The 11177-nt window shown below is 37.6% G+C and overlaps 2 protein-coding genes across 2 annotated transcripts; both read right to left on the minus strand.

Moving 5' to 3' along the window:
* Window positions 1-6908: 6908 nt before the first annotated feature.
* LOC141628740 (uncharacterized) lies at window positions 6909-7688 on the minus strand. The gene is made up of 2 exons (XM_074441838.1): window positions 7251-7688; window positions 6909-7151 (listed from the first exon to the last, which is right to left on the minus strand). Exons 1-2 carry the CDS (start codon window positions 7686-7688, stop codon window positions 6909-6911), a joined length of 681 nt encoding a protein of 226 aa, XP_074297939.1.
* Window positions 7689-8415: 727 nt separating this feature from the next.
* On the minus strand, window positions 8416-9540 carry LOC141628741 (uncharacterized). Its single transcript, XM_074441839.1, has 3 exons — window positions 9525-9540; window positions 9163-9406; window positions 8416-8941 (listed from the first exon to the last, which is right to left on the minus strand). The coding sequence occupies exons 1-3, from the start codon at window positions 9538-9540 to the stop codon at window positions 8416-8418; spliced, it is 786 nt and encodes a 261-aa protein (XP_074297940.1).
* Window positions 9541-11177: the final 1637 nt, after the last annotated feature.

Here is an 11177-nt window from a genome sequence, read left to right on the forward strand (position 1 = left end):
CTAGCTCTGAGTTTTCATTTCCGTTCCATTAGTTGCATTTTAGTTTACTCGAGGACGAGTAAAGGTTCGGTTTGGGGAGATTTGATATGTGCATTTTATATAGTCTTTTTAGCCTATTTTAGCACGTATTATTTTGTACTTTTGTACTATTTATATTGCACTATGCCCCGAATTGGATACTTTGGTTCGTTTTGTAGAAATGAACGCGAAAGTAGTGGAATCGTAGCCTTTTTTGTCCTTTTTGCATGCATTTAGAGGAGACGGGATTTTCCAGAGTGAGATACTGCATTGGGAAGCGTGAAGGCACGATTTACGAGGCAGTCGGACTTGGATTTGAGCTGAATTGAAGACAGAAGACTCGATCGAGTGGTTTTGTTACTCGATCGAGTGGTTTCTACATCCTTGGTTGGTCGATCGAGTACTTTTCTACTCGATCCAGAAGTGCTGTAAAGAGGGGTTACTCGATCGAGTAACTATTCTACTCGATCATGTAGATTTTATGGAGTTTTGCTCGATCGAGTGGTTTTATTCCACTCGATCGAGTGGTTTCTGCTGGCGTGGGCTTTAATTAGCCCGTGAATTTATTTTAGCTTATGGACTTAGTTGTTTTTCTATTTAAGCATTACGTTACTAGGTTATTAGTATCTAATTTTCCATCTATCTTTTTATCTATCATTCAAGACTGCGTACTACTTTCTTCTTCATTGTAACTATATTTTGGGATTTATTTCGCTCGGATTTGATTGTTCTTTAGGACGGATTCGCACGATTGTAATCTCCCTCTCCCTTCTTAATAATAAACTTCATTTCATTTGCTTTAATTCTTCGTCTTGCTTTATTTACTTTCTGCCCTAATTTACTTTTTATGCAATTTAATCCTCGTTTTAATATGTTGAAGGCTAGTTATTTATCTGCCGTTAGTTTTGATAGTATTAATAGCATTATGAGTAGCTAAATCTAATTCATGTTGGGATTAGGGGATCTACGGTAGATATGTGACGATGTAGTAAATAGTTTAGATGAATTAATTGTGAGATTCTGTCACCATAGAAATTTAATTATATTTTACCGACTTAGTTGAGTACACGCTTCTGAGTCACCCTTTTAATCTGGCTAAAATTAATCCTGGATCGAAAGATTGGACTAAATAGGCCTGCTATGAACAGTAGACTACCCTGACGAGGATGAAAGTTAAGTTAGTGATATTTTAGGATAGAAAGTGGACCGAAAAGACCTTTCCATATCCGTCTCGCATTAGTTTGTCTAAGTTGTTTACATTTGAGTCACTGGACTACCGTAGTGAACCGAAATCCTGACATGACCTTTCTCTATTTGATAGTTTAAATCTATTTTCCGCCTCTACTGCTCTTGTCTTTACTTCTTTTTCCTTTAAACCTTCTAGTTTAGAAAACCAATTTAAACAACCCCCCCCCCTTTTGTGACCAAATAGACGGACTTCTACAGATATCTTGCCTCCCTGAGGAGATCGACCTGACTTCCCTAGCTATATAATTAGTCTAGTTAGTTTATTTTTGATAGGTACACGACAGACATATCATTCAACAAGTCCATTTCTAGATCTACATTCAAGAATGAGGCCAAGAGGATCATTACATAGAGAGAATAGAAGACTAAGGGTAATGGGGAGACCATCTACTTCTCACCTTAATAATTTGAGGAGGGAACATGAAGATATAATTGATCTTACAAAACTTGATGAGTTTTCCAACATAAAGTTCATTAATGACGTCCAAAGGCTTGTTTTCCATCGTCTTCTCGGTAAGAACATTCTACCCACTAAATTTATGTGCCATAAGACTTTGAGGAAACTTGGAATCTTTCATCAAACCGAAGCTCTCTTTGAATTGTTTGGTCTTTCAACCTTATTTCACATGCATGAGCCTACCTATCGATCTTTTGTTCTTGAGTTCTTAAGCTTCTTAAAAATCACTACCTTGAACAAGACCATATGTGTGGAATTTAGACTAGAAAACAAAACCCGGATTATGACCCTTGTTGAATTCGATAGTGTACTAGGCCTTGATGTTTCGCCTACCCGAATATCAAAACAAAGAAAGTATAGCATAGCACCCATTTGGAGAGCAATGATGGGTCGGGATTTTTCCTACATCAAAGAATGCTTAGCTTTTCACATTCAAAATCCTATCATTAGTCTCACATACCGATTTTTAGCCGGCACTCTTTTTGCCTGACGAGATCCCGCAATAGTGAATGAGCTTGAGCTTGTCTTCATGGAGTCCTACCTCGAAATTAAAGGAAGGAGCGGGTACCATTTTAACGCCCCCTTTTTCTTCTCGAGAAATGGGGTAGATTCCGGAATGGGGACGATGATGGTGTAAAACATATTGTCAATGGGGGACTTATCACAAGGCTTGCCAAGTTTTTCAACCCCAAATTCAATGAAAACAATGAATATGTACCCCTTCCGGGCAACAAAAGGATCAATGAAGAACTAATCCTTCGGCAACACCATTGGATGACCCTTGAGGGTTATGAAAAGAGAATCAAATGGCTTACTAAGGGGAGCACTCCCATTTACCTACCAATAGAAGGATTAGCAAGAATTTTACCAAGGCGAGGCAGTCTCTCTCCAATACCGTCCTATCTCATTCCAACAAGCACAAATCATGCAAATCAAGCCAACCAAGCACCACCTCCAACACAACATCAACAACATGAACAACAATAAAATGACAAAGAAAAAGTTGTGATCCCACCTTACCCCTTCCAATACCAACCTTAAAACCACCCGAATCCTTTCATCCTCCCTAGGGATGATTTTGTGATGGGAATACTTCAAGACATGCATCTCCGACAATTTGAAGCCAATGTGGATAATTACTATGCCTTGTATCCACAATTTCACCAAATGGCTCGGCAAGGAAATATTAACGAAGAGGGAATGCTTCCCTATTAGGCCCAAATGCATATCCTTTTCCCGAATTCGGAGAGAGTTAATGGTGGAGCGCATGGTCGAGGAGATGAAGGGAATGAAAAATCAAATGGTAGAGACACGGTGGAGCTAAATAGCGAAGAGGATGTGTTTATGGATTTCCATGAAATTGATGCATCGAGGGAAGCTTGCGATAGTGATTTGGGAGGGGATGATGACAACCTTTGAAGAATACTTCATGAGCTAGATGGAGTAGGCACGAGGCACCCATCAAGGCCAAAGTGAAGTTTCTCTTATTCCCCTCCATTTCTATTTCATGACAAGAATTTCATGCTTTGTTAACTTGTTTCATAGTTTATTGTTCCATATTTGTGGTGTCCTTGTAAAAGTAAAGGACTATTGTTTCACCTTGGCAACATTAAAGGTGTCTTTTATTATTACCACCATGAAAAATCCAAAATGACAAGTTTAGTTGCATGCATAACATTTTTTATGCATGAACTCCCTCACTCTCACTTGGTTTGGGGAAGTTCAAGCATATGCATTGGGAGTTCATTTAAATTATGCTCTCCAACCAACCAAAAATTCATGCATCATATAATATAGTGTAGTTGCATCACTTGTTTATATGTCATATAGTTTGCATTTAGAAATCATGCATTTTCTATAGTTTGCATAATTTCCTATTGTATTGGCCATTGAGGTTAATGCCCATACTAGTGTGGGGATGGGAAATTCTAACATGACTTTATAAAACAAAAATGATAAAAATTGAAAAACTTTGAAAAATACAAAATCATGTCTTTTATTTCATAAACATAAAAACCAAAAAAATTTGAAAAACGCAAAAACTCAAAAACATGTTCATTTCCTTCATAGTGTAGTATTGTATATATTGTGCTTGTTTATCCTTTTTCACATTGATCGACTATGCCACATCCGAGACATGAGGATATTGAAGACCGCATGGTATGATCTTTCCAATCTCCTTTTTCCTCTTTATGTTAATGACTATGTGGCTTTATTTTGATTGATGTGATTATAGGATTGCATTTAGATTATTTGGCATATTATTTGGTAGAAGTATATGCATTAGGTTGTATAAATGTTAGTTGCATCATGGCATATAGTTGTATTTAGGAAAAATTTTGTGAAACCGTCTATTTGGGAATCTTTAAAAGTATATATAAGGCCCTTGTAGATACTTTTTCTTCTTAAGACTTTGCTTGTTAGAATACTTGTGAAACACCGTAGGATGTGTCATGCTAGTATCCTTTGACCCATGGATTAAGGCCGAGTCAAGAGTACCTTGTGGTGTGATAACTCCTTAGCTACCGTTTATTCCAAGGTGACCCTTGAAACCATGCAACCATCATCCATATTCTACCACATTTTGTCATCAAAGGGAATGGGCACAAAAAATGTTCAAAATTTGAGTTCAAGAATTGAAATGAAAAGTAAAAAAGTTTGCAAATGCATCAAAAGAAAAGAGGAGTAATAAAAATGAAAACTCCTATGCTTCAAAAATAAGCACCCTCACTACAAATGGGGTGACTTTGAAAATGATCAAACGAAAATGAAAGAAAAAGTTGAAATTGTCAAGTGTTGAAATGCCAAACATCAAAAGAAATGGCAAAAAGAAAGTATTCTCATATGTTAAATGCCACAAGAAATTGGGGGGAAAAACAACAACAAAAAGCAAACTCCCAAATGAAACTCAAGTTCTATTGATCCCTTTTCCATCGTATCCACTTTTATGCATGGTAGAGAGGGGACAACCCTTCTTCTTGTCTAGGCAAAAAGGGGAATTCCACGATCCTCCAGTGTTTCTAACACCATAGGAAGAGTACTCTTGACGAAAGCATTTAACAATTGAGGACAAAGGTACCCTAGCTTGACACAACTTGGAGGTGATTTATTGGTATCCTTATAGGCTTAGTAGTATGAATAAACCGTATCGATGATGGAATGTGTACCCTTAGATTGCTTCCCCTTTAGATAATTTCCCCCACTTAGATGAGGAAAGTGGCTATTCAGTTTTGTAGATGAATCCATTACTTTTTTTTGTGCTTTAATGCTTGGATGTGTCGCCATTTTGGCAAGCCCACCTTGCCTTGCAAGGAGGCATTATACCTCATGGTTGTCTTGTTGTGAGTAGAAGGGGCGGGGTGAGACCCGCTAATTATCTCACATCGGCTATATTAGTAGGTTAGTTTGAATAAAGGTCCTAGTTTTTGTCACCACTTTACTCGGGATGAGCAAAGGTTTGGTTTGGGGATGTTTGATGTGACTCATATTTGAGCACATTTAGTCCTCAAATTAGCCTCGTTCCTATGCTTTATAGTGCATAATTGGGTCATTTACTATCTTTAGTTTCCCATTTTGCATATTCTTTGAGGTTTTGTTTCCTTGGTAGGAGAGGAGTGCAAACCTTGCATTTACATGGCGAAATGGAGCTAAATTGGTCGCATATAATGACCAAGCATCAAAGGGAAGACGATACTAGAAGGCCTATGTAGATAATAAAGTAGATTTGGCAATGATGAAAGGATACTTGCATCCCCAACAAGATCCCCGCGGATTGTTGAGGATTGAAGAAAAGAGAAGTGTCTGACCCAGGATCCGAGCGGATTGCAAGCAATCCGGGCGTCTGCCTACACAACAATCCGAGCCTCCTGAGCCAAAGAAGCTCGTCTTGAAGCCCTAGGATCCGAGCGTCTCCTCTATGATCCGCTCGGATCTCCTGACAGAACCCACCGTGCCAGCTTCCAAGACGCTCGGGACGAGCATATCCATGCAGGACTAGCAAAACAGAGATGCGCATCTCCTTGGAGAGGAGCATTTCCTCAACTTTTATTAAGGATATTAATAGTAATTTAAGCCCTTAGTAACCCTAATATTTGTACCTAATCTTTATTATAAATACGCCTTTGTACTACCTAGATTCGCAAGCAATCTTAATGCTCTCTTAATCAAGTTCTAATCAATTAGTAATCAATCCTTAATCTTGTAATCAACTCTTAATTTAGTCTTAATACAAATCTCAATACTTAATCTTTTCTTAATTTCTCTATTGTTCATCATTTATTTTGGGTAATTAGAAGATCATTTGGGTTTATTGGGAGATTGACAACCTTCCATCAATCATCAAGTACTTCTATTATTCTTTGCATTATTATTTTGGAATCTCCATAGGTATAATTCTCTTAATCCATGCTTTAATTATTGTTAATCATTCTCATTCATTCATTATGTTTTGCCTTGTTAATGTGATTGACAACCTTGTTAGCATATTAAACTTGATCATGAGTGAGTAGTTTCCGTAGCTAGGGTTAATGGGTAATTAGACCAACATGGGGAATGATTCATGCTTAATCTAATATGTTCACATAATTTATTTACTTGCTTGTTGTGATTTCAACTTTTTTTTTTCCTAAAATGTAAGCTTTTCCATTAATAATCGCAAATTACATCACATCTTTGTTGAGTACAAAAGTCACATATTTGAGTGCAAATATTACACTAATTGCACCTTAGACAACCAGATTACATCTTTTTGAGAGATACAACCTGGTTTACAACAGTTAAAGTGACTTCTAATGACCCCCTGGACATGACTTGCAACAATTCTAGGTCTAGTGATACATAGGTGTAGCCTTGCTTCATTTCGCTGCATCCAAATAAAGTATCAACAGGCTATAACAGCAGCAGTAGTGACACTCTTACGTAGCTTACTCCATCTTCTGCGGGCAAAAGTGAGTAGCTAACCATCAGCTCTAATGTCAGTACCCAACCAGTTTCATACAATATATAACAGCTCTTGACTGAAATGGCAGCTTGTAAACAAATGATGGTGTGTTTCAGAATGCATCTGACAGATGCAACAGAGGTCATCCACACAAATACCATACTGTACCAGCTTATCTTTCAACTTCAAGGCCCGATGAGAAATAATCCAGAAAATGAAGGTATGCTTTGGGACTGCTACAGAACATCATACTGCCCTGTACCAATCCACTTGGTCCCTCTTCAACCTTAACCATTGATAACAGCTCTTCATAGTGTACATCCCAGAATTCTGACACCACTTACCCTCAACAAATCCACCACTTATAGTATCCTTGACACTACAAATTTTCCTCCAGTACCAACAACAATCTGAAGGAGGATTATACTGAAGCCATGATGAGTCTTTTAAATACACATGGTTCACCCATTGAACCCAAAGCCTATCAGGCTACACAACAATCCACCAAACCAACTTGCCCACCAATGCAATATTCCAAACCTGAGATTGTTTGAGACCAAGCCCCCCCTCCTGTTTTGGCACACACACCTTATGCCAAGCAACAGAAGGAGCTTTACCATATTCAAGATTGCCTTCCCAAAGAAAATTTCTACAAATATCATCCACTCTCTTAAGAACACTTTTTGCAAGGACAAACATAGCAGCCCAATAACTATGCATTGTAGATAGAACAGAGGAAACTAAGACAAGTCTTCCAGCATAGGAAAGATGCTTAGCTCCTAAACTTTTAATCCTGGCCACAATCTTATCAATCAACAAAGCAACGTCTTTCTTCATAAGCCTACCTGCTGTGATGGGCACCCCAAGATATTTAAAAGGCAGAGTGCCATCTATAAACCCAGAGATGGACAAGATATCTTTCTTGAGTTGTGCATTAACACCATTGATGTATACACTAGACTTCTGAGCATTCATCTTAAGCCCAAAAGTTTCAGAGAAAGTAGAATAGGCCCTCAACAAGAGCATTATAGAGTGTGCATTTCCTTTACAAAATAATAATAAGTCGTCAGCAAACATTAAATGTGTCAACTTAAGTGACTTGCAAAGGGGATGATACTGAAAAGGCATTTTCTCTGTAGCACACTTCAATATTCTACTCAGGTACTCCATACTCAAAGTAAATAATAGAGGTGATATAGGATCCCCCTGTCTAAGGCCCCTCTAACCAGGAAAGAACCCAAAATTTTCCCCATTTAAGGATATGGAAAAGGTAGCACTTGTCACACACTCCATTACCAAATCTCTAAAATGATTAGGGAAGTTAAAAGCAGTCAACAGATCTCTTAAAATATCCTAACTCACAGAGTCATAGGCCTTCATCAAATCCATCTTAAACATACAACGTGGGGAACAAGCTTGTCTATTATTTAATCTAACAAGATCTTCTCACACCAAAATGTTTTCAATTATACTCCTACCCTTGATGAAGCCCTCTTGGTTCAGACTAATGATCTCAGGTAGTACCTCAGCCAGCCTATTACAAATTAACATAGATATACACTTGTAGAGCATATTGCAACAAGCAATAGGACGAAACTGAGTGACATAGGTAGGAACCTTACACTTTGGAATAAGTGTAAGAACAATGGTATTCAATTGCCTGAGAAGCTTACCAGATCTAAACACATCTTTAACAGCTTGACATACCTCATCACCAATAATACTCCGAAGAATCTTTATAAAAAGCACTAGATTAGCCATCAGGTCTAGGGGTTTTATGTTCAGAAATAGAGAAAATAGCTGCTTTAATTTCTTCATCAGTGATAGGCTTGAGCAGCACAGAACAGTGAGCAGCATTGCAAATAGCACCCTTCCTTATAATTTTAACATTAACTTTAGTAGTAGGCACTGACTCCCCTAATAAGCTTTTATAATATTGTAGGAAAGCCTCTTGGATATGCTGAGGGTCATCATGCTCCACTCCATTCACATCTTTAATAGCCAGTACTTGATTTCTCAAAAAATGACTTTTGATGACACCATGAAAGTACTTAGAACTACTATCACCATCTTTGATACAACTGGCCTTAGCTTTCTGTCTAAGAAACTGAGCACAAGCATCCTTTAAATCTTTATACTCCTTAATAGCATTCTGTTCTTTTTCAATCCAATCCTTGTCTCCTGGATAAAGAACAATCTGATTTTGAATATACTCCAGGTTCTTCAAAGCCATCAAGAAACTATTTTCTATATCACAGAAATGCTCTTTGTTATAATTTCTGAAATTTGTCTTGAAGGATTTGAGTTTAGATACAAAGCAAAACATTTTTGTGCCTTGATAATGTATATTCCACCAACCACTTAGGGTAGTAAGATAAAAGGAAGCCTTCCCCCACATATTATAGTATTTGAAAGGCTTTTATGATGGGCAAGCTGATTTTTACTCTTGATGATGCAAGGAGTATGGTGAAAATCTCCTTCAGGCAAAAAATGAGCATACATCTCTTCCATATCCATACTCCATTCTCTATTAATAAGAGCTCTATCTAGCCTACTATACACCCTAGTAGCAGTATCTTGCTTGTTGTTCCAAGTGAACAAAGACCCCATGGCAGGGCTATCAAATAATTCACACTTGTCCACACAAGCAAAGAAATCATCTATTTTAGCATCTGTACTACTACCACCCAATATTTCAGAATGTGCCAAAACTGTATTGAAGTCTCCACACACCAGCCAAGGTCCTTGAACAATAGATGCAAACTTGGTTAATTGATCTCATAACTCATGTCTGCCATATAAATCATTAAACCCATACACCATAGACAGATTAAACTTCTTATTAGTAGCAATTTCTAGTACCCTCATGTTTATACATTGTGCAGAATAGTCCAGGAAATCCACCTGATAAATGGAAGGATTCCACAAAACCCAAATCCTCCCTCCTTTATGCCACCCATTATTTGTTGATACACTCCAACCATCCATGAAAATTTATACGTGCATTTTATATAGTCTTTTTAGCCTATTTATGCACGTATTTCTATGCTTTTATCGTGGTTTTATGCTACGAAATGCCCCGAATATGCTACTTTGGGTTATTTTGTCTTATTTGCAGGAATGAACCCAAAAGTAGTGAAATCAAGCCTTTTACCGTCCGTTTAGCATGCATTTGTAGGACGAGTTAATTTGGAGCGGGAATGTAGCTATTTCGAGATGCGCAAAGAAGAAAGATAGCTAGGCGAGCAAAGGAAGAACTTTAAATTGCTAGTGCCTACTTTGGAGAGAACTATCTCGAGTTCTACAACAGATATTCAGGTGATTCAAATTGGAGATGAAAGTTTGTCCTCTTAGATTTCCAATGCCACCGGAATCTCCCTGTTTGATCAAGTAACGAAGAAATGACAGCCGTTTGAAGTTCAGTGCGCAAAGCAGGGAAATAAACAGAAGTACTCGATCGAGTAGATAAATCACTCGATCGAGTACTAGCTACAGCGAGAAGGATATTGTCGAGTACAATTAGATTATATCTTATGCTTATCTTATATTTAGTTAATCATAATGATACTACTTAGTATAAATAAGAGTAGTTTAGACCTAATAGCATATCAATTCATTCCCTGGAGTCAGTAGAGGGGACGGACGATTGCTTTGTTCTTCATTTCTCTATTTTTCGGATCAATTGTAATTTCTCTTCCCTTATTCTTATTCATAATTAGTTTGTTCCTAATCTCTATTACTCTCGTATTCAATTTATGCAATTCAATTCTTGTTACTCCTTCTCTATTATGCCTCTTTTAATTAATTGCTTGCTTATTCTTGTTATTTGTTTCATCAATATGCGTAGCTAATCCTCTTGCTAGGGTTAGGGGAGTCATGAAACGATGATTTAGATTAATTAGATCGCAGATCCGTCATATTATCATGTTTATGTTGCAATCACTACATATAACTTTAATTAGTTGATTGAGTCGACGCAATTTAACTAGTTAATCCGGTAAACCTTGGCCTGGACCGAAAGGTTGGAAGGGGTGAGACCTGTAGTGAACAATAGGATACTTTAGTGAGGGCGAAAGTCAAGCTAATAGTGTTTTAGGGCGAATTGAGACCGAAAGGAGATATTCGTAGCCCCTTAGACCGGTATATTGACCTATCTGTGACCTTAGCTATCTTTATCTGGCTTACATTGATGACCTGACACCCTAGTCTCCTTCTTTATTGTTTAGAACTTACTTCCTTCTTAATTCCTCTCTTTTAATCTCTTAATAGTTTTAATAAAACAATCAAAACCCCCATTTCTGTGACACCCTGACAGACCGAATTAAACAGATAGATAGCAATTTAGCCTCCCTGTGGAGATCGACCATACTTACCGCTGACTTCTGTTAGTAGTAACTTAGGTATTAATTTTTGGTACAAAACGACCGTATCAAATTTTGGCGCAGTTGCCGGGGAGGCGACGCTTTTATCTGTTTTAATTTGTTTGTTTTTCGCCTCAAGGGAAGACTGATTACC

The sequence above is a fragment of the Silene latifolia genome, chromosome Y, assembly GCF_048544455.1.
Source record: "Silene latifolia isolate original U9 population chromosome Y, ASM4854445v1, whole genome shotgun sequence".
Taxonomy (NCBI): domain Eukaryota; kingdom Viridiplantae; phylum Streptophyta; class Magnoliopsida; order Caryophyllales; family Caryophyllaceae; genus Silene; species Silene latifolia.

Bases quoted from the DNA above. Each gene is read 5' to 3' on its own strand.
- LOC141628741 (XM_074441839.1), bottom strand. The intron at 8,942-9,162 runs GTATGCTCATTT...GACAAATTTCAG, and splicing joins AGTATGGATATGGAAGAGAT to AAATTATAACAAAGAGCATT.
- LOC141628740 (XM_074441838.1), bottom strand. From the start codon at position 7,688: ATGCTCTTGTTGAGGGCCTATTCTACTTTCTCTGAAACTTTTGGGCTT. The intron at 7,152-7,250 runs GTGTGTGTGCCA...ATTGTTGTGTAG, and splicing joins CTTCTGTTGCTTGGCATAAG to CCTGATAGGCTTTGGGTTCA.